The sequence below is a fragment of the Chondrus crispus genome, genomic scaffold, assembly GCF_000350225.1.
Source record: "Chondrus crispus Stackhouse genomic scaffold, scaffold_17, whole genome shotgun sequence".
Taxonomy (NCBI): domain Eukaryota; phylum Rhodophyta; class Florideophyceae; order Gigartinales; family Gigartinaceae; genus Chondrus; species Chondrus crispus.
The window spans coordinates 274,427-297,255 of NW_005179069.1; the positions used below are offsets into that span (position 1 = coordinate 274,427).

At 54.1% G+C, this 22,829-nt stretch overlaps 2 protein-coding genes; one reads left to right on the plus strand and one right to left on the minus strand.

Annotated features, from left to right (window-relative positions):
* Nucleotides 1-19,669: 19,669 nt before the first annotated feature.
* CHC_T00003050001 (hypothetical protein) lies at nt 19,670-20,458 on the plus strand. Its single transcript, XM_005714874.1, has one exon. The coding sequence runs from the start codon at nt 19,670-19,672 to the stop codon at nt 20,456-20,458; it is 789 nt and encodes a 262-aa protein (XP_005714931.1).
* A 26-nt stretch (nt 20,459-20,484) lies between these two features.
* CHC_T00008628001 (Sulfite oxidase, Mitochondrial SUOX) lies at nt 20,485-22,415 on the minus strand. XM_005714875.1 is given in 2 exon segments: nt 20,485-20,777; nt 20,778-22,415. The coding sequence occupies 1 exon segment, from the start codon at nt 22,413-22,415 to the stop codon at nt 20,778-20,780; it is 1,638 nt and encodes a 545-aa protein (XP_005714932.1). The 3' UTR covers nt 20,485-20,777.
* Between the last annotated feature and the right edge of the window lie 414 nt (nt 22,416-22,829).

Here is a 22,829-nt window from a genome sequence, read left to right on the forward strand (position 1 = left end):
GCGACGCCCATTCTGACTGCGCCGGCTCGATGACTCCTGCTTCTAACATCTTCTGTACTTCTGCGTCCTCGACCTCCTGAGCCTTTGGACCGGCTCGGTAGGGACCTGGTGCGATTGGCCTTGTATCCGGGGCCAGTTCAATCCGGTGGACCGTGGTGTTGATTTCACCAAGTGTCCCATCCCACATGCGGGAATATTTTTTTAGCATCCGACGGAATCTTTCGCGCAGCCGGTCCGGCACGTGGCTCAGGTCGAGCTCCTCCACGTCCGGCGGGGGAGGCTCAATCCGCCGCTCCGGCTTCGTAGTTGCCGTCGCGGAGAGCCCTTCCTCCCGTTCTTCTGGCTGGTCCTCGCGATCTTGTTCCGACGGTTCGCATCTTCTCTCGCCCGTAGGCGGCGGGGTAGAATTAGTAAATTTTTCCTCATCCCTTTCTTGAATTCCAAGTACCTCACCAATGGTGGTATTGCTCTTAAATACGGCCCTCGGGTGCGGTAGTAGTTCCGCCACCACTTGGCCTTTTTGAACCCTGACAGGGTACTTCCTAAAGTTCGCTACAAGCAATCTAAAAGGTTTGTCAGGCTCAACTCGAACTACACCGTTGGTGCTTACCAGTCCGTGTTTGTCGTACAGGGGTGCGTAGGGTTGAACGACGACCAGCCCAGTCCTCTTCGAGGTGCATTCGACCATGTGTTGCGTCCCTGGCCCAATGGTCGTGGCTCTTGCCACCTTCACCCTGGGGGAAATTCGCTCCCCTTTTGTATCGGTCTCGCCCTCTCCGGGAACCAAATGCTTCTTCGATCTTCTCGCCGAGAATCGCCATACGATCGGAACCTCCGAGAAGTCCGCCAACTCAACTGTCCTCGTTCGTGGGTAGATAGCCTCCACGAACCTATCTCAATAATCCGCTCCTAGAATTAGGGGAACTGCGAGTTTTTCACAAACTATAAATTCAACTGAAGCCACGAAACGTCCAAGTCTCACAGGCATTCTGAGTGTACCTAGGGTTCGGAGTGGCCTGTTGTTCGCATCGCTGATGTCTTGGGTCGGTCCGAAGGACACAAGAGTTTCCATTCCTGCGGGAAGCTCGGATCTCCGGATGAGATTAGGTCCCGCGCCGGTGTCCAACACGGACAGTACACGGCTCATCAATCCGACCGTCGGTCCAATGTCCGCGAAGACTTTGTAGTTTTTCCTCGCAAGGACCAAAATCCTCTCGGGACATTCCCCGCGTTTGACCCTGTACCAGGGGCGTCGGACTTGCTCCAACGGATCGTCCTTGCCTCTTCGCAGAATCTTCTTGACCGCAATGGGTCCTTTCGGGTTATCGATGATTCCAACTGTCTCCTCATCATCGACTGCTTCCTTCACTAAAAGCAGGGAACGGAACTGGGTTCCGGACACGGTTCGCCGGACACATGTCTCTCCTTTCGAATTTTCTTTTGAGATTCTCCCCCGTAGTTTTCCTGTCGCTGCGGATTTCTTCTCCAATCCGACGACGGCCCCGCGGCCAGCCTTCCTGATGTCCGGTTCGAACCTTCGGCAGAGGCACTCGGTGTGCTCGCCGCCTGTGATTCGAACCACTGTTTTACCTTCAGGTAACTTGTCGACGGAATTCCCAACCTCTCTATCGGGGAGAGCATCTCGTAGTTCTTGAGAACTCCGTGCATCTCTCGGAAGGAGAGCAAACACGTAGGCGCTCCGTGGCCCTTCTCGTAGCAATGGTAGCATACGAGGCCATGCCTCTTCTGAGGGTACCGCGAACTTGGCGGTCCTCGGGCCGTCCGCCAGCCCGTCCAGCCCGGTCTTCTGAAGGCCGTACCCTTGTCTTCCATCGGAATTCTTGGCGCGGGCGTGTGTCCGCGCCCTCGAAACGCCAACACGGGTTCCGCGGCCTCTGTATACGAGCCCGTCGTATACGTGGGCGTCCGTAGCGTGGACATCCCACTAGCCCCGTGATTCTCGTCTCCATACCCCTCGGGGGGGTCATAAAAATCGCCCTCGGCAACCAGTGCTCCTGCGTATCCATTTTCTTCCTGATCAACAGTACTAGGTCCTCTGGACGCCGAAAGTGAATCGGCCAAGTGGACCACGCCGCGGGTTTTTCGCGTGGGGTGCGGAGGCTTCTGCTTCCCCCCCGTCCTTAGCGTCGCTGGCGCTTGGATGGTGACTCTCCTAGTCTTCCTCTCCTTGGCGTGGCTCGCCGAGCCATGCACCTTCGCGTAATTAACTAGTCTCAAAAACGAAACGTCCCGATTGTCTTGTCGGTATTGAGATACCATCGGCTTGATACTCGAATCGAGTCCTTCAATAAACATTGTCATCTGTTCTTCCATCGAATATACGTTTCCACATCGATTGCTCGCGTCCGTCAGACGGATATAAAATTCCATCTCGTCTTCAGACGGTAGCTGCTGTACTTCCCGTAAAGCGAGTACGGCTTGGCGGATGGCCTCATCGGTGGCGAAGCTTCGCAATAGCCACTGTAAGGCCTCCGGCCAGACGGATATTTTCCCATGGTGGGACCCCGCCGTTTGTGACACCGAAGTGTACTGCCTCAAGGCGATTCCGCTGAGGAACTCCGGTAGCAAGCGGATCGCTTGGCCTTCATTAATCTCCTGGGTGTCAAATTCCTGGACTATCTTAGCTAAAAAATCTAGAACCAATACGCCATCGTCTCCTGTGAACGTATTGTCTCCCTTCACCTTCGGTGGTATGTCTCTTCTGATCTTTCGCACGGCGGTCCGCCGCTTGCCCGACAAACGTGTCTGCGGGTTCCGCAGGCGGTAGGTCCTGTACGAAAGCAACTTCTTGAAGAGGTGGTTGGTCGGATTTAATTCCTCCAACTCCTCCCATCGCGGTCCGCGCCGCGTCGCGATGTCTTCTGGCTCCGCTTCTTGATCTCTCCGCGAGGCGGACGAAGTGACTCCGCCTCGTTTGGAGCTCCTCTTATTTGACGAAATTCCATTTCCGTCTGTCGATCTTCGGTCGGAATTTCTCGAATGGTTCGACGAGCCGTCGTCACCATTTTCTGCTGAAACATTCGACTCCGAATTTGAGTCGCAATTTTCGCGGTCGTCACTACAGTGACTTTTCTTCTTCTTTCGGCCCTTGGCCGACTTGGGGCTCTTCCACTTGGAATCCCGGGTTCGGACTGACTTGTCCTTCTTCGTTGGAATGTCGATTTCTTCTCCCTCGGAGAGCGATCCCGCGTCCAAACTTGGTTCGGCCCGGCCCACAGCTTGCTCAAGGTCCTTGAGTCGCCGCGAAGCGCGGTAGAACCGGTCGTCGATGCTGTCCCTTGTCTTGGCCAGCGTTTCCCGGGTCTGATTCGCGTCTCGCCGCGCTTCTTTCGCGGCGAGCTTTAGCGAATCCAGCACTTCCGGATCTCGGCCCGGGGACGCATCGGTACCTAAATTCTCAACGAGAACCACACAGGCAGTCAGCTCTTCAAGCGCAGCGTGGAACTCGGATTTTAGCAACTCCTGTTGCTTCTGAAAAATACCCAGAAGTTCGTCGAGCTTGTTTTTCGTCTCCTGACGAATCTCCTCGCTCAAGTTCTCGAACTTCTCTTCCAGGCCGTTCTTCTCAGCGGCCGTCCCCGAAGGGGACGCTTCTGCAACTGGATCAGTAGCCGAATTTCCTTGGCTACGTGTACGAGGTCCTCGCGGAATCCTCGACTCTTGAGCTGATCCAGCCCTTCTGACCCCAGGACCGACGTCCTTGGGTTGGCTTGATGCCATGGTCCGCTCTTAATAAACGAGACCTATCCAACTAAACTACCTATTTCCGACTTCTGTGCGTAGTTCCCAGATTCTAGGTCGGGAGACCACTTATGTAGTGCAATGTGCCTGTCAGGCCGGAACCAGGGTCCAACGGTCCAGCGACAACACAACCAACAAACAACAACCAAAAAGAGTTGCCGACGGCACAACCCTACGGAGTGTCCGATTCTCCCTTTCCCTTTAAGTGGGTTTGCGGCCCACGGTAGCTCAAGTCCCTGACAGGGGGGGGGCAAAAGGAAGAGGCCCGCCCCTGGACTGATGGTGGTAGAGTCTTGTACAGGCAGCTGCTCGGCGAGTTCGGGGCGGTAATTAGGAAGCCGGGCCCGATGGGTCGTAAATCCAATGCTCGCGGAGCACCTGTTACACCTTATACACTTGATAAGGTCTTCGACGGGGGCGTCGCATTGCAGCCCGACGGGAATTAGCAAATAGGTAGCAGCGCTACACCTCCGTACTGCCAGATGGCAAAGTACCGACACCGGAACGGTCGCAACCTGTATCCGATGGAACCAACACTGTCCTGTATACACAACAGGACCTTCGAGGAAACGTCGTTGCAACAGCCTCCGTCGGTGGTCGTAAACAAGTAGCAGCGCTACACCCACGTGTCGCCCGATGGCAAAGACACCTACACCGGTCCGGTCGCAACCAAAGCCGATGGCACCAACAACAAACAAAAGAACCAACACAAGAGCCCGATGACTCAAGTCTACACAATGCAGATCGCAATCAGGCACTGTGGAACCAACACAAGATAAGGGAATAGAAATAGAGATAGAAATAGAAAAGGATAGGTGAAATAAAGGAAAAGAAAAGGGAACCCCCGAGCGCAAAGGATAACGTAATCTGTGGTAAAAGGGAGCGTCTTGGGAAAGACGGACTTCGACCAAGGCGATATTCAACTCTGGCAACTCGGGTTACCTTTACTAACTTGGTGGTCAGAGGGCTAAGGTATATATATCGCCCCGCCGGAGCCACTACAGTAGCTCTCGGCGCTAGATCCTAGATCTAATCTAATGTTAAATAACTAATATGCAACTAATTAAAACTAATAATTAAAATAATAAAGTGAAATGATTTCCACTTTTGCTTGTCATACCCCATCATTTCCATTTCTTTTCACCCCCCTGTGCAGCCGCTTATTGCACTACAGTCACTTCATTCCGTCAGAGCTCGAATATGACGGAGGAGGTGTACAGTAACCAGTTGTGGGACAAGGCGTTGCGCTGCGGAACCGTGTTTTCGGACAGGCGCTTAAAGTCCCTTTTCGTTGAGGGACTTCTGCCAGAGACGTGCGCGCAGGTGCAGAATTATCTCGCGACGCATCCGGGCGTGGACTACCAAGCGGGGGCACGCTACGCGCAAGCGATAGGCGAGACGCACCACTCGGCTCGAAGACAGTCGACCTCGCTCACGTCGCCTCAAGCACCGTCCGAGTCGTTGAGATTAATCACGCGCAACGTGCGGAGAAGGCCCGTGCTGTCGGTCGAGTCCCTATCTGAACACCCGACAGCGCGCGGAACCGAAACGGAGGAGATACTGGCGGTGACGGACCAGTCGGTGACGCCGAGCTCGCTTAGCTCTCCGCCGACTAGCTACCATCCGTCACCGGCCTCGTCCCCGGCGGGCGCACCGATGGCGCCCGCCCAACAAAATGACGAGCGCGCATATCCGTACGGAAGGCCAGTACAGAACCAGCGGGTCCGGTTCTTCAACCAAGGATTACCTGGACCCCCGCCGTGTCGGTTCTGTCTGGACCTGACCCACCGCCAGGAGCAATGTCCTGTGGTGGCGGATAGCGCGCTGCGTTCGAAGCTTTTGCAGGCCCGCGAGGCAAATTATCAAAAGCTTCGGATCCGTCAAGGTCTTCGTCCGGGTTCGCCGTTCGAGCGTCAACCGCCGACCGCTTGGCGAAATTCGCGTGCGCAGGCTCCCACGGGCATCAACGTGGTCGAGCCGCGCGAGGCCGTCCAATCGGAAGAGGCCGCGCTGCCGCAGACGGACGAGGGGCCCGAGTACCTTGGGTTGACGGGGGAAGCCGGGGAGGACGCGTAGAGGCGTCGACGATCCTCCCCGTGCCAAGCCTCAACAAACAAGGCACCCCGTCCACCGCTCCGGTACGCGCGCAATCGCAGAGCCGAACGGACGAAGCGGCAATTTGCTTCTTCAAGAAGCAAAATTATAAGGTCACCGAAACGGTCGGACAACGACGCGCGATGATGCGTGCCATCACGCCGGTTCTAGATTCGGGCGCCGGCCCGAATCTGATCCACCTACGCTGTGTGGCAGAACCGTGGCGCGCTGCCATCCAGTCCGGGGGAGCCCGCCGCTCATCGACGCTTCCAGTAGGTTTATGAAGGCCCTCGGCGAGTTCAAACTGTACGTCCGGATTAGTGAGTTCGTCGTGCGCGTACCGTTATTGGTCGTCACCAACCTTGCGGTGGACTGTATTCTCAGAACCACGTTCCTGGATCGCCACGTGAAGGCGATCCTGCCACCGCGGAGGAAGGTGCTGTTCCATCATGCGCCGTCCGTAGCGCTGACGGGAGTCACACCCTCGAGGCACGACCGCAAGATGGCCTCGAGGGGACCATCGCGGCAGCTCCCACATGGGGAAAATTCGGCCGACCGGAAGCACGGGCGGGCAGTTCCCGACGAACGTACCGTCACGGAAAATTGGGGTGGTCAAGGGGGTCACGATACCGTCGATGACCCAAGCGATGGTACGCGTGGCAACACCAGTTGGGGGGCTTTGCTTCCTGCAAAACCACCCAAAAACGGCGCATAAGAATTTATTCCTGATGGCCCAGGGGGTCATGGACCTTTTCTCGGGCGAGCGGTTTACGGTGCTCGTTAGCAACTTCGGAAATCGCGCGGTCCACGTCCCCAAGCATACCGTTGTCAGTCTCGCGTTGCCATCCCCCATACACATCCTGACACTTATCGTGTCGGCCCCGGGAGAGGCCGACGCTAAGAAAGGGGGAGGGAACAAAAATAATTCCTCGGCTGTTACGGAGGAACAGGCGCGACGCGAACAGCCCGCTACGGACGGAGGCCGAATTAATTCCTCGTCAGTGGGGAATTGGCGCGACGAGCAGGACCCGTTACGGACGATGGCAGGATTAAATCCACGAACGCTACGGGAGGAGGCGCGCGACACGAAGAACCGGAAACGGACGACGCCCACAGTGCAAATCCCGGTATGGCGGATGAGCGGACCGATACGGACGCGGGGAAGACCCGTTCGTGGGAAGAAGACGTCCACATCGGCGCAGAGGACAGTACCGTCTGGTCGCAAATTATGGACATGCTGTCCGAGTTCAAGGATATGTGGTCCAGACACTTGGGTAAGATCGATGCTACGAAGCATCGCATGGAGCTGAAACCCGGTGCCACGCCAATCTACCAAGCACCGTACCGAGCCGGACCCATCGCGCGCGAGAAGGAGAAGAAGGAAATCGACCGCATGCTGCGCGCGGGAGTCATCGAACCGACATCGGCCGAGTGGGCGAGCCCGGTGGTCTTCGTCCCTAAAAAGGACGGAAACATGCGGTTCTGCGTGGACCATCGCGAGGTAAACGCCGTTACGGTTCGCAACTCCTACCCACTACCGCGCATGGACGAATGCATCGACTCGCTCGGCGATGCCACTGTCTTTACCACGCTAGACTGTAATAGCGGGTATTGGCAGGTGGAGATCGCCGAGGAGGACCGCCATAAAACTACTTTCGCGTCGCATTCGGGCTTCTACCGCTTTCTACGCATGCCGTTCGGTCTCAAAAACGCACCCGCGACATTTCAACGAGCGGTCGACATCATCCTGTCTCGCGTGAAATGGGAGACCGCCCTTGTCTACCTCCATGACGTCATCGTCTACTCGCGAACTGTTACGGAACATATTGCGCACGTGCGCGAGGTACTACGGCTTCTACATGCCGCGGGCGTGTCGCTAAAATTGGCGAAGTGTGCGTTTTTCGACACCTCCGTAATCTATCTCGGGCACGTCATTCGTCCGGGACGGTTGGAGGTGGAGCGACGCAACGTCATCGCGATCGAGCGCGCGCGCCTACGAACCAAACGGAACTGCGATACTTTCTCGGGATGTGCAACGTTTACCGACGGTTTGTGCAAGGATTCGCGAAGATCGCTGCGCTGCTGAATAAGAAGACCGGCAAGAATCAGCCCTACGAGTTCGAGATATTAACCGATGCGGAATACGCGGCGTTTGAGGAATTGGAGCGGCGCCTCGTGTAGCCGCCAATCCTCGCGCTGCCCCGCTACGGACGGAAATATACGCTGGACACCGACGCGTGCTGACATCAAGTGGGTTGCACCCTTCTACAGGAGCAACCCGATGGAGGTACTCGACCGATCGGATATTGGAGCCGCGCGTTGACCGATGCCAAGCGCAATTATACGACTACCGAAAAGGAATGCTTGGCCGTAGTGTGGAACATCCTCACCCTACGGCCGTACCTATACGGAAGCGCATTCAACCTCCGCACGGATCACGAGGCCCTAATCTGGGTCCTCAATTTAGCGGACAGTTCCGGTCGGCTCGCTCGATGGCGCCTGCGCTTGGCCGAGTACGACTACGAGGTACAGTACCGCCCAGGCGTCAAGTACCAACTCGCGGACGGCGTATCGCGCTTACGTACCGATGGAGGAGATACCGAACCGGTCCATGATGAGGTCCCGTGCTTCGCGGTCGAGTACGATGAGGGCAGGAAGGCCCTCCTGGAAAATGTGCCCTGGGACCCGCCACAAGACCGCCCTGACGGTTGTCACGCGCTCGCGATAACTCCCGAGGAACGCAACGCTGCGTGCATCCCGGTTGAGGAATTTCTACGCGAACAAGCTGAGGACGCATTCTATCTCCTAGCCACGGAAACCGTCGGGACGCCAAACTCGAAGTTCGACATCGACCGCTACGGGTTTCTAGTCAGGAAGTCTCGGCTGGATGGGACCCTGCAGCGCGTGGTACCGCCTCGGTTGGGCCCCCGGGTACTGTACCTGGCACACCATCAGAGGTTGGCAGGTCACCCGGGAGCGACGCGTATGTACTACACCCTTCGCAGGGAGTACTACTGGCTACACATGGCCAGCGACGCGTTTTCGACCGTACGGAATTGCACCTCGTGCGCTGCGACCTGCGGGACGCTTGTCAAGAACCAAAAGGATCTCAAGCTGTTCCCCGCGGCGGTCCCCTTGGAGTTTGTCGCGATGGACCTCCTGAGGCCCCTGCCCAAGACCACGCACGGAAACCAACACGTGTTGGTAATTACCGACCGGTTCTCCAAGCTAACGCGCAGTATCCCGCTCCGGACCACAACCGCTTCGGTCGTCGCAAACGCGTCTCTAGACAACTGGGTCTACGTCTACGGAGCGCCGCGCTACGTTCTAACTGACAATGGTGCTCAATTTGCGGTGAAATTCTTCGACGCAGTGTGCGCCCTCCTGGGGATGCGGCATTATCTCACGACCGCCTACCACCCCCAGTCGAATGGGCAGACCGAACGGTTCAACCGGACGCTGGTGCAACATCTCCGGCACTACGTGGAGGAGCACCAGCCCGATTGTGACGACTACGTGCAGCCGCTGACCTTCGCGTACAATACACAGGTCCACCTGTCGACGGAGACGACTCCGTTCGACCTGGTGTTAACGCCGCCACCGTCCAGTTTAATTCTCCCGGTACGGTACCGCAGGACGCTGGGACCCATCGAGGGGACCCATCGAGGGAAACCGCAGACCACGGTGTAGTACAAGCGCGCTACGCTGCGCAAGCTTGGCGACGCTCTCGTCCGCGCTCGGACGAAATTAGCCGCATCGCAAAGCGATACAAGGACGAATTTGACAAGAAGGTCCGCTTCCGTCCGGTCGTTGTGCCGGGAGATTTTGTCTACGTCGATCGCCCGCCCCGCCCGTTGACAAGCGTCGAGCGCCGCACGCGTGCGCAAGGTACGACCGGAACGGACGAGCTCTCTGTCAAACTTCTACCAAGACAGAGGGCCCGTTCCGCGTGCGCTCCACTACGGATACCACGTTCCTCATCGAGCAGTACGGCGTGGAAAATCGCGTGAGCATCGACCGCGTTACGAAGATGCCGCGCGGACCGGGGGATACCGTCACCCCGGCCACCTCGACCGAATCGGACGCACAAGTTGCAACGCCGCGCGTGGAATACGTCGTAGACCGCATCGTCGGACACCGTATGACCCGTGGCGGAATCTAGTACAAGGTTCGCTGGTACGGGTATTCCGCTTCGGACGATACCTATGAGCCCGCCGAGGGGCTCCCGCAACATCTCATCGACCGATATTGGCGCTCGCGCCAAGGACGGACAAGCGCCCTCGCGTAGCGCGCCTTCCGGCCTCGCCTGGCCGAACCGTCAGGATGACCTCGCTAGCAGGCGTCATGAACTGCCGCCCGCGCGTGCCAAAGAAAAAGGCAAGGAGCACCGTTAATCGGCTCGGTTTACTGTGGGCGAAGCCCCTGACGGGCTACGCGGAGAAGAGGAGCCCCGCCTGTGCTATACAGCCCACGCGGCTAGTCGTGGGCGACCGTGAGCCGCCAAATAACCGGTACCCGACGGATCTCGCGCATATGGACCCGCTCGGAAGATGCTATGACGACCACCACCGGCTCCCGGCAATTTAATCGCCATTTGGGCTACGTTTTTCCCTCTCACGCCGTGGGAAAAATCGTAGCCCATTTGCGACGACGGCGTCGCACTCGGGGGAGCATTCTGCTTCCGCGAGTGTCGACTCGGAAAATTGCTTTCGGATGTATTTGGAAACCAAAACGGTTTCCTCCCGTTTCTTTCAGTTTCCAAATGACGGTTTGGGAGACAGGTGGCAGAAAAGGGCAACCGATCGGCTTCTGAGCGCGAGACGTCGGGGCTGCAAGAAGGAGGACGTTGCGCACCTGCTAGTCGCCCTCCTGCAGCCGACTTTGGCCGCAACCGACGGAAAAGAAGGGTGGATTTTCGAAAATTGGCCAGCCCTCCCGGGTAGGAGTGCGAGAAGGGGGATCATAACCCCAAAACGACCGTACGGAACTCGTGCCGTCGTTGCACAGCCACGCTTGGGTGCGGGGAGGCGTTGAAGAACCGGACGAGCGGCAGCGGCGGCCCTCGCCTGGCCCGCCGCAGGGGCGAGGAAGATATCGCGCGCACTGTACGACGCGGCGCGCGAGCCGCCTCGGACGAATTGACCCGCTCGAACGCTGTCTCGGCCAACGCGGTGGCCGGTTGTGCCTCGCCGCGCAGGCCTCGCCGCGGCTGTACCGCAGGGGCCGATCGGTTCAACACCGGGGCCCGACCAGGGATCGACGGCGGGCCGTATGGACGAGCTGCGCTGATTTCGTCATGGCCGTCCGTTCTCGGTCCTCGGAAGCGGTACTGTACGGAAACGTCGTCGCGGGTGGAGGAGTTGGAAATTTCGGGGGAGCGTTAGGAGTGAGTTGGAAAGATCGGCGTCGGTTGCGCGTGAGACATTTGCAGACGCACTTACCGAATCAGACGAGACAGTTGGCCTATGCAACGCAAGCTCTGCGACGAGGCAAGGGAAAAGGCCGTCCGTGCGAAAGCGCTTCGGTCTTCGCACCGTACGCGCAGGGAAGGAGAGAGACCGGCGAGGAACCGCGTGGTCGAATGGGAGGTCGCTACGGGGGCATAGCGAAAGCTAAGGAAGAGGGTCTGTAGTATATCGACCGGCGAGCGCGCGGGGAGGCTATTAACCGTGCGGCCGTGCACGGTGCACACGTGGGCGGGTGTATCCACGTGTAGGGAGCGCGCGCGTTGACCGACCGGTCGTGGCGTGGCGCACGTGTACTGCGCTAATGTACATTAGCGCACGTGTCGTCCGTGCGGTAGTCTACGCGTGTTACGTGTGCGCGTTAGCACACGTGTCGTCCGTGTAGTAGTCTGTAAGCAAGCAACACGCGTGTACAGTAGTGCACACGTGTAGTAGCAGCGTCCGTGCGGTAGTAGTAATTATGGTGCTAGCTTTTAATTGTGTACAGTACCCGGCACGCACTAGGGCGGAAGTACTGTACTACTGTACTGGGACAGGTGTCCGAGGCGTCCCTCTCAGAGGTTGAGACCTGACATCCGTCCCCACCAGTAAACCGGGGCAAGCTCGCCCCCGTCCTTTTCGCGCCTACATACGTCCGTTTCGGTTGTCTATCGCGCGCGCTGGCTTCTAACCTGTTACCGGTCGCTCTCGTTTACGCACCACGGGGCGACTGCGCGTAACCGACCAGTGAGCCACTCTCTTTTCGCGATGTCGTCCGATCGGTTCAATTAGCGCGTCGCGTCCGCGCCGCGTGCTCCCTTGCTAAAGCTTCCGCCTCTCACCCAACCCAGGGCGAAGAGGAGTTATCCCACAAACAGAAGGGGCTGTTCCGCTCCCAGGCGCAGACGATCGTGTTCACATTGTCTTGAGAGGCAAATGGGAGGATGTCTCTAGTTGCATCGGTTTGCCAAAAAGATGCGCACCAGCAGAAACGGCTGAGCGCGGAACTTCTGGGCGTCTTGCCAACCTTACAGACGCGGCCATTAAATCAATGCGTAAACAGAAAATCAGTAACCTCCTCTGTGTCGCTCGCCGGCAAACATCTGGATCTTGGTTGAAGTCAAGACTAGAAGCTGAGCTAATCAATCTGAGGGATGCTGTTAGAGACAGATTGATTATCATTGAAGAAACACAAGAAACCATCTCGGGGAGGACAATTCTAAACAGCAAGCCGCTCAGATAAACCGTAGTCTGTATCTCGCATACTTGGATTCATGGGCGATGAAACCCGGGCTTCCTCCCCCCTGCATCCAAGGATGCCCATGGGCCCATGAGGCCACTTCTGCTATGAAGGAGGGCACTATCAACGAGGTGGAAGTATTGAAAGCGTTGCCAGCATTTTTCAGGAAGAACAAGGTTTTGTTCAACCCGGCCTATGATATGATTGAACAAGACTTATCATATGACGTTGAGCATATCAGAGCCGTGGACCTTGTCTGTAGCGGAAGAAATGGACATATTGGTGATAGCGCTGACGGATTATGGGGGTTATGGACTCGTCTGGAAATGGAAGCTGCGCAGTTTTGGAAGTTAAAACTATGACTCCACCTACAACCATACAATCTGCAACAATCTTCGAAACGAAGGGCCAATGATTCTTATTGATGATATAGGTAGTTCCAAATCGAGCTCAAAGGGCTTCAGAAAGTTTGTGCCAACCACAGCATATTGTATGCAATGCATACTCATGCCACTGCACTACAGTTGGAAACTGTGATCTTCGTGGTTGGTAAAGGTGGAAATGCTTCCGGTGGTTATATAATCTACACCGTTATACTCAAGTTTACAAGCGCCTTCCTTGACAAGTCTTTGTTCTGTCTCGACACAGTATGAGTTGCCGCATTTGAATGCCTCGGAATGTCAGCTCAACATATACGGAAGGAGTATGATGAGATCTTGAGAGACACGCATGCAACAGACCTCTATGATTTTTGTACGTATTACAACCTGCACCGAGCTCTACGAGCAAAAGTGAACAATTCAGGGAGGCCGCCACCACCAGCTCGACAGATTCGTCCAACGACGCTAGTATGGTGGAATGCCACCAATGCAGGTTTTAATGAATTTTCGAGAGCAATGACGTATCTCGCGAGGAATGACGTCTCTGAAAATCCTTTGGTCAGGATATTGCATGAATCATATGTGGCCAAGTTAACAATGCTGGAGTTGTGCATCGCCTTGGGATGGCTCAAGAAAATGGAAAGCTACATCGACGTTCTGACGATTATGCTGTACGCCAAAGAGGTTATGTTCGAATGCGGCATATGGTATCGTCCCGGGAAACATTTCGTTCCTCTGCAGGAAACCTTGGGAGAGAATATAATAATAAGTGTGGAGTGAAGAAAGATATAATGCGCGTTGGGGAGCGTTCTGGTAGCGAACAGAGGAGACCACAAGATGGAGATGAGCTACAACCATTTTTCTCAAAAAAAGTGGCTGAGAATTACAACAGAGCAGGCGCAAAGCGAAGGAGGCTGGCAAACCGAATGGAACACAAAAAGGTTGCGGGAGGAAGACGTATTGTTCGATTTGGTCATGGACGTATTCGTTCAAATACTATGCGAGTAGAGCTCAGAAAAAAGGCGGTTGCCGCGGAACGCCGTGATGTGACATATGTAGGCAAAACATATGTGACGAATGCTGGGACGTTTGGCATTCGAAGTCTACATTGAAACGGGCAGGGACACTGCCGAATATGAGGACCGTATTTGAGAAGGCAGTGCGAAGTGCGAGCAACACGAGCTGAAGATAATTTAGCGTGATATTTCCCTGACACGGGAGATCCTTTGTACAGGAAATATAAAGCCCGAGGTTTTGTAGCGGATGGAGCAAACGTGATGCCGTTGTATTGAAACGTATGGTGTTTTGTTTCCTTGACGTACACAGCGTTCGAAGTATTGTCACTACTAAAGAGACGTTGTAGGCTCCGAAGCGACTTGGTAAACAAATATAGGAAGTTTAGAAACAAAAACATAGATACAATAGTAACTTAGGAGTGATGCTTCTGGTGCGGCGCGCGGAGTGTGCTGGCACCTCCGGGACGGTCAAGGTAAAAGTAATTCAAGCTCCTCGTCGCCCTTCACTCTCGTCAAGTCGATGGGTATGGTGATGCCCCCCGCCCTCTCGCCAGGGCGGGGCATTTTTAATCGGCCTCGAGGCTTTCGCGCATTTTGCTTCGGGATCTTCCTGTCTCCTGATTCCCGTGTGTCTCGAGAACGAATTCGCCCGCCAGTATCGCCCGCTGTCACCTGTCAATATGGTACAGTACCTTGACCTCGCTAAACACCTGCACCTGCGTTGCAGGTGCAACAAGGAGGCAATAAGTGATTCTATATATACCTGAGAAAAGTCGTAGACGCAGGTGACCGATTGTAGACCCGGGAAGTGACGTTTTGTACATTTGAGACACTGCTTATGGCTCTAATTTTGTTTGCCTCATAGTTGATTGTTCCTTTATGCTATATGAATGAAATGGATCTCTATCCAATGCTGAGGTGTAGACGTTTTTAAAGACACCGAAATAGGGACAAATGGATGTTTATTATACGAAGGAGACACCCACGCCCATATTTTCAGAAATTTTGGTCTACCAAACATTCATACGATGCGCCCTGCAACTATAAGGACACCAATGGAATCCTGATCTGCCACATAAGAACAAAAGGCATGATGGTGTCAGGAGCGTATATTGAAGCACAGAGGAGGAGTACAAATATTATGTAACCTCTTTAATGATTGGGTATGTCAGTAGTCCGTTAAGTTTAAAACCCTTAAAACGACCGCACTGTAATTATAAGGACAAACGAGTCAGTGCCACCCAAAATCATTCTTCATGTCACCTTCAATAGGATTTGCGGACCCCGTTCCACTGCAGGACAGCAATCCTCGCCAAGATTTCCTATAGGGTTTCTATAGGGTTTAGGTCGGGTGACAGAGAGGGCCACGGTAACACAGTAACATCGTTGTCCACAAACCACTTCTTTGTATAAAAGAATGATGTATAGCTGCATTGTATTGTTGTTATATCCAGTTTTCTCCATGTGTTACAGCCGAAAATGGGAGCAAATCATCCTTAAGTAAAGAACAGTACTTGGATGAATCCTGCTTACCGTACATGATAACCAATTGTTTCGACCGTAATAAGAAAAACAAGACCAAATCATTAACGAACCACCTCCTTGATGGCGTCTGCTTAAACTTTTCTTCTCTTTCCGCAAATCGTGCCAATAATAATGGCAACCATCTGGAACGTCTAAATTGAACCTCTTTTCATCGAAAAAGATTACTTTGTTCCATTTATCATCAATCCAAGTGACATGCTTCCTAACCCAATCAAGCCTTTGTTGCATATGAAATGGGGTCAACAAAGGAGCACTCAAAAACTTGGTATACTGTACACCCGTATCCTTCTTCAAAGGAGCTTGAACCAGAGACTTGTGTACAGGTAGATCAAGCGCATTACGTATCTGATTGGCCGACGTTTTACCCTTAGATGCCTCTCTAATGACTCTTCTCTTTAAAGCCGGAGTTAGTTTTGGGGGCCTTCCCGTTCTCTTTTTGATCCATATGCCGGCGGGTTCTTTAAAAAGTTATGCACGACAGTCTTCGAGCGACTGATAGACCCAGCGATCTCCCTTATTGACAAACATTCATTGTGAAGAACCAAAATCTGCCCCTTCTCCACGTCGGTGAGTTGCTTTCCTTTGGGCATGTTGAACCGCGGTGTGTTGGACAACTGTGGTTTGGGATGGCTGTGCACGTTAGGGAAGAAGGTACTGTAGTCTTCTGGTTGCGCCAAAACTGGCTTACTGTTCTACTGTGTCCCTCGCGGCGTACTGTCCTTATAATTACAGTGCGACGGTAATTTGGTTTTTATACAGAAGTCACTGTATACGTTTTAAACCATAAAAAAGAATGCAGGTTCGTAACACGCTTGCTCTGCGCTTTCATTTGAGCTACTGTTCAGTGGGTCATTCCGAAAATCACAATTTGTGACTGATACACAAATCACATTTTGTGTGCACGTCACGCTATGGGGTCACTAAAATCATACACGCAAACTACGACGTAGCAGAAATAAAAAACCATGCTGGATCAGAAATCCATCCTCCTCCAATCATTTCAAAGCAATACTGCATTTGATCATACACCATGCTGACCCAGTGCTCAGCCACCACGCCCATCAAACCTCTCACGATAGCCATGCAGAGCCCGACCATCGCGCTCCTTTTGCTCCAGCTCCTTCAATGCCAAACCAGTGGCGAAAGAACTGCATTTCGAAGACAATTGACAGCGCAAGGGCGAAGACGAAGGGACCGTCGCATTACGAGAAGAGCCCTTCAGCACCCTTCTGTTTCTCCCTTTGCCCTTCTGTTTGGTTCCGGGTGTGATCAGTCGCTGATCACCCTCGTGGGGCTTGACCATAGAGCATTTTCACATCTTTTGGCGCGCTTCAGACAACATTACGACAGATACACTCCTTACACTGCTGACGGAGTGATTCGTTTATTGCCGTTGCGCAATGTAAGGCGCGGACGGCCGCGAACATTGACTTCACAGCAATGTCTAGGTTTAGTGCTCTGTTGGTGGCGCACAAGGGGATCAGAGATGGTTCTTTGTCTTTTGTTTGGAGTTACCGCGTCCGTTTGTTCTGTCTTTGTTAGGTTTGGTCGCAGGATTCTAATGAAGGTTTTATCTATGGACCCACTCGCTGCGGTCAGAATGCCGAATGATGAAGAGGTGAGAGCCTACAAGGAAGCATTTGCGTCGAAATATTCTATGCTTTCCGATGTTTACGCTGTTGCCGACGGACTAAAGCTCTATCTAGAGCAAGCAGGGGACACTGTTATTCAGAATATGTTCTACAATGGCTGGACACACGACCACTACGTTGGTAACGTGTTTGTTTTCGCCCCAAGTGGGGTTATAATTGCATGTACAGTAAATGCACCTGGTGCTATGCACGACTCCCAAATTGCAGATTGGGGTAACATATATTCCAAGCTGCGAACGGTTTATGATAGAACAGGTGGAATGTGTGTGGTGGACTCGGCTTTCTCAAGAGGAGAGCACCCCTTTTTGATAAAGTCGAGTCAGGACCCACTGGCAAATTCGGAAGGTCGAGAGGAGGTGATTGCTGCCCGGCAGGCGACATCGGCACGGCAGGCATCAGAGTGGGGAATGAGGGCAATAAAAGGGACTTTCCCTCGACTGAAAGACCGAATGTTCTACGAAGAAAGAGGCGAGAGGAAAATCATTTTATTGTGCAGTGTGTTGTTCTTCAACTTTCGCACAAGGCTGGTGGGTATCAACCAAATTATGTCCACTTACATGCCACATCTTGGCGCGGAAGCGAACATATTTCTCAGGTCAAGTGCGGGCCCCTGAGATCGTTCTCATTTGCATGCTCGGTGATCCACATTAAACACATCGGCATCACGGAGATTTGTTTTGCCATTTCGCGAGGCGTTTCGGAGCGGCGTTACTGCGCCAGGGTCTGCTTGTCATTGCAGCTATGGTTCAGGATCGGTATCCGGCACGTCTTTAGATCGCTTTTGGGAGGACTGTGTAAGGCTGAGCAGAATAATCTGCATAAATTGCTCATGCCGCCTGGACTCAGCTTCACGACGCGACCTCTCCTCCACCCGTCGAGCAATTTCATCTACTCGATCTTGCTCCTTTCGCCTCCTCTCATCCGCCCTATTCTGCCGTTCCTCCAGTTTATCCAGCTCCCTCTGCGCCAGCTCATCTGCTCTTCGCGTTTGATCCTGTAGCATTGACATTTTTATCAAAGAAAGGATATCGTCAACCCCAGACTTTGGCACGTCTCCTGACAGACTGCTTCTCTTGCGAACAAGTGGTCTTGGTGACATGCCACGAGAGTTTAAACTAGGCAGCGCAGCAGTATTGTTCTGCGTCCCTTCAACTTCTATGTCCGCAGACGTAGAGGCGAATGCGCGCGCGTCTTCGCTCCCTTGCTCTTCACGCTCATTTACGGTTGTAAGAGGGCCCGCACCTTCTGTCTCGTCGTCAGTCCAAAATATCGACGCGATACCTGATCCTGACGAATGATCAGGAATCGATTCTTCTAAAATGTCTTCGGTAAACTCGGCATCGCCAATGTCAGCTCTTTCCGTCATTTTTTGCCGAACGCGCTTCGCTTTCTCCACATCTGGTGGAATATTTGGATCACCCGTGGGCACTCTCTTTCGATGGAGTGCCCCAAACTTTCGCCTTATTGAATCGACACTTCTCTCCACTCCGGGGTAACGATCACGGTGAAGCCGCAAAACTGTTTCCCACTCATCCCTGCACAGCGGTAGGTGCTCTATTAACAATTCAAGAAGATTTTCGGTCTCTTGCTGCGTGAAGCCGCTTCCGCGTCCACCAGGAGCCCGAGCATTTCGAGATCTTCTCTCACCGGATGCCACATTCCGCGATATTCTCTTGCGGGGCTTGAGCGGACGGCGGACATGTCGCGGCAACCGGGTCGTTTGCGGTCGTTGATGAATTGCAGGCGCAGCAGGACGTGTTGGATCTGGCTCGGACATGAAAACTACCGCAGATGGTGGGGGTACATTCGGTGTCGAAGCGCTGAAGTCGGGAGACGGTGCTGGGAGACTGGAAGGGGCTGAAGGACAGGCATTGACAAAGGGCAGCGTGTGTCGTTGTCCAGGAGTGTGGGGTCCGTGAGTGGATGGCATGAGGTTGTTGGGGTGAGAGGGTTGTGACTGGCAGGAGGAACGATGGAGAGGTCCGGAAGCGTGGGGGAAAGAGGCGTGGGCGGGGGCTTTAGCGTTTTGATTTGCTGCATTGTCGGATTGAGGGGGTGATGCATGAGGAGAGTCTTCATCAGCGGGAGAGGACATCGTAACTCGGTGTCGATGGCGAGGGAAGGGTGTCACGAAAGATGGTTTTGGTATGGGTTCGTGGCGGGCTTAAGGGGCAAGAGGATTGGAGGCTTACAATGGAAAATGCGCAAGCGGAAGATTTGTGTCATACACAAATCAACTTCGCATGAGGAGAAGCATGCGAAGTACACGGGATTTGTGTATACATAAATCACCATTTGTGCGTGCACAAATGATGATTTGTGCCTGCACAAATTGGGAAATGGGATTTTCGGAGTCGCCCAGTATCATATCTTTTGTATTCACGTGAAAGCTTAAGGTTTTGGGGTGTCCCTATACTTTCAGTGCGCACTGTACACATCAGCATAGGGTTAACAGCCATCACGACATCTCCTCCTCCCACCGATGCAACCACCCTCCCTCCCAACCTTCTCGCCGGCTTATCCCCCCGTCTGCACAATGCCACCCCCGCTCCCCTCGTCCCTTCCGCCAGACCTAGTAACCGTCGTCAGCTCCCTCACCCTCTTCTATGCCCTCGACCTCTTTCACCGCCACTACATATCTCCCCTTTTCCCCTCCTACGTCTCCTTCCCTCCCGCCGCTCGCTTCGACTGGGACCGCCGTTCGCTCAACCTCTTCTTCCAGCTCGTCCAAACTCCCTTCAACCTCTACCTGCTTCTGCTCGACCCGCACACTCAGGCCGACCCCCTCTACGGCTACTCTCCGCTGGCCCACCTCGGCTTTCTGATTATCGTCGCATTTTACCTGTACGACGCGGCGGGGATCGTCATGCATCCCACCCCGCCCTCCAGCTCTCCCTTATGGCTCTTCCACCACTCTGTTGCTGTTGCCCTCCTCGTTTACGATATCTCATACCGCCGCTGCTCCGCCCTTCCGGCCGCTGCCTTTCTCATCTCCGCTGCGGGACACGTCTCCAACGAGGCTCGCTGGCTTTGCACCGTCACTGACGTTCGTGATCAACGCCTCCTCAAGCCTTTACATCTTTTTTGCGTCCTTGTTCCACTTGTCACATGTGGACTTCCCCCGCCGTGGTTGCTGTACAAATGCGCAAGGCAGCTGCGAGTGTCGGTTGTCCAACTTGTGGCGCAACAAATGCGTCCATATTGCCTCTTTTTCTTCATCATCATTTATGTGCCCCACCTCGGCCTGATCGCATACCAGGCTCGCAGGGCGTATAGATTGTGGGGGGCCGCACCAAAGCCATTTCGAATCAAAAAGCTCGATTGATATGCGCGTCGTTCCTCGCTGCCAAGTTTCCGCAAGCTGGCTTTATGGTCGCATGCGCGGGATTGCTACGGAAGAGAGCAACGTTTGACGTGCAAAGTGTTTGTATAACCTGTAGATATCGCTGTTTTCTGCGTATGGAGGCACCCGGCTTTCTTCTGAGCTCATGACCAATCTCGCGGTAGGATGCCAAAAGTGCAGGCGAGCTATTCCCGCAACACATGTAACTTTCCAAAAACACAACCGCTGGACCCTTGATAGCCAAGGGTCGCTACCGCCTGCGCACCTTCTCCTTCCCTGCTCAAAAAGCAACAACACCTCATCATACCTTGTCAACATCCACACGATGCCACGCGTTGTTCAGCAATCCTCTTAAGTTCCAGATTGACTCAGCACGTTCTGGCTGCGTATTGTACGCTGAATCCACGGCTTTGCACACAAGCTCCGTCTTCCCATTTGCAGGAGCCTTGATCGTTGCATCCCACAACGTCCAGTCATATGTCTCGTTCCTCTTTTGCGACCCCTTCTTTCGCAGCGCAGCCTCCTGCCATGTCTTTCCTCCGTCAGCACTCACGTCCACTCGAATGATACCCTTGCCGTCGCCAGACCACGCGTACCCACTCATCGAAATCGTTTTCTTTTCGCCATCCAACGAGTGATCGCAGATTGACGACACTACCGGCATTTCTTGGATGCTGGGCGCTTTCGTGAAGTCCACGGTGTCCCAGTCCACACCCGGGGAAAATGAGCGATAATCTTGACGCTGCCAGTGCGACGTCGATTCCTCCTTGGAGAGTACGACTCGCCCCAGCCACTTCACGCAACGCGCTCCGACAATACCAGGTACGACCGCTCGCACGGGGTAGCCGTGGTCCCGCGGCAGAGTCTCCCCGTTCATTTCGTAGGCGAGTAGCACATCCGGAACGCGATGCAAAACGTCCACCGGGATGCTTGCGGCGTAGACAGCTCCCGTCCCAGGATCAGTATCGAGACCTTCGAAGCACAAGTGGTGTGCTTCAGAGATCTCAATTGTTTTCGCGCTGCTCGGCGACAGAGCAAGTACATCTGCGAGACGAGCACCTCCCCATTCGGCGTTGCTGATCGCCCCGCCTTCCCAGCGACCCCCCTTGACTTTCTTCACGGCATCCAACTCGTTGCGACGATTGCCAGCGCATTGTATTGTGGCAGCCACAACGTGTTTTGGAAGCTTCTTCAAATCTTCTAGGGAGAGCGAGACTAGCATTTTCCCGTTAGTGTCAACAACTTCCAGACGGTACTCCTCGGGATGGATGACAGGTACAGGCATGTGATTGCGGACGTAAAACAAGTCATTTGGTGTAAGTTGATCATGCACAAGAAGCTTGAGTTCAGGCTCAGCGTTGAAAGGTGCTTCTCCCTGAACAATGAGCTTCGGGCTTCGAATTGGCTCCTCGGCATACGGCCCCGCCTCTTCATTAATGTCTTCAGCCTCTTGAATCCATTCTTCATCCGGCATCAAGTTTCCGATTCGCAATTCCTCCAGAATCTCGAGCACCCATTCCGCATTATGCTGTGCATACAATCGCCAATGCGGCTCTAAAGGCCCGCCTGCCGCACGCAAAATCTGGTCCCCGCCAGGGTGGGAAGCGGCAAATTCCGTGACATCGTAAACACCACGACCGTAGCCAACCCACACACTTCTATCGCCCTTCTTCCCGTCATGTGAACGGACTTCTGATGCTTTGAAGGATGGAAATTCGGGGATCTCTAAACCGGCACGGTCCGCAGATGGCTCCGAGAACTGTGAGGCCTCGGACGCAGCTGGAAGTGGATGAATTGTGGTGTTCCATAGGGCGTCGTTGAACGAATTTCTTTGGGATTGAGGCTTTGACGCAGTTCTGTGAACTAGTCCTGCTGTGGTTACTGTTGCTGTGAGGGCTAGCGCCGGTCGAAGCAATCGACTGCTTGTGAAGCGAAACATGAAGGCAGGGAGGCGCGTTACCTAAGAACTTGCTCTGCTGAAAAGCGTTTTGAACCTTCCTTCAATCACCAGAAGGCTCTGGTCGGAGAGCCCGGCCCTCGAATTGGCCTGCTAGAAAAGGTTTCTCCGGTCGCGGTAGATATCGTACTATTGGGTCGATCGCAGACGTAAGCGAGAACTGTGACGATGATTAAATATGTAATTTCTGGTTTTTGCAGCCAGCCGCTATCCCGATGAAAAGTGTAACCATCCTGCACCGGGCATGCGAGGCAGCACCAAAAATACAACTCTTATGCCCAACGGTTGGGCATAAGAGTTGTACTTTGAAAATAGTCGTCGATGTGAATGTTTTAAACGACTCGATATGGCAGGTTGGGGGGAAACTGGGGTGAGAACGAGGATGGGTATAGAGGG

What these genes read in the sequence shown, in the direction of transcription:
- CHC_T00003050001 (XM_005714874.1), top strand. Translation starts at nt 19,670, where the DNA reads ATGCCACCCCCGCTCCCCTCGTCCCTTCCGCCAGACCTAGTAACCGTC.
- CHC_T00008628001 (XM_005714875.1), bottom strand. Translation starts at nt 22,415, where the DNA reads ATGTTTCGCTTCACAAGCAGTCGATTGCTTCGACCGGCGCTAGCCCTC.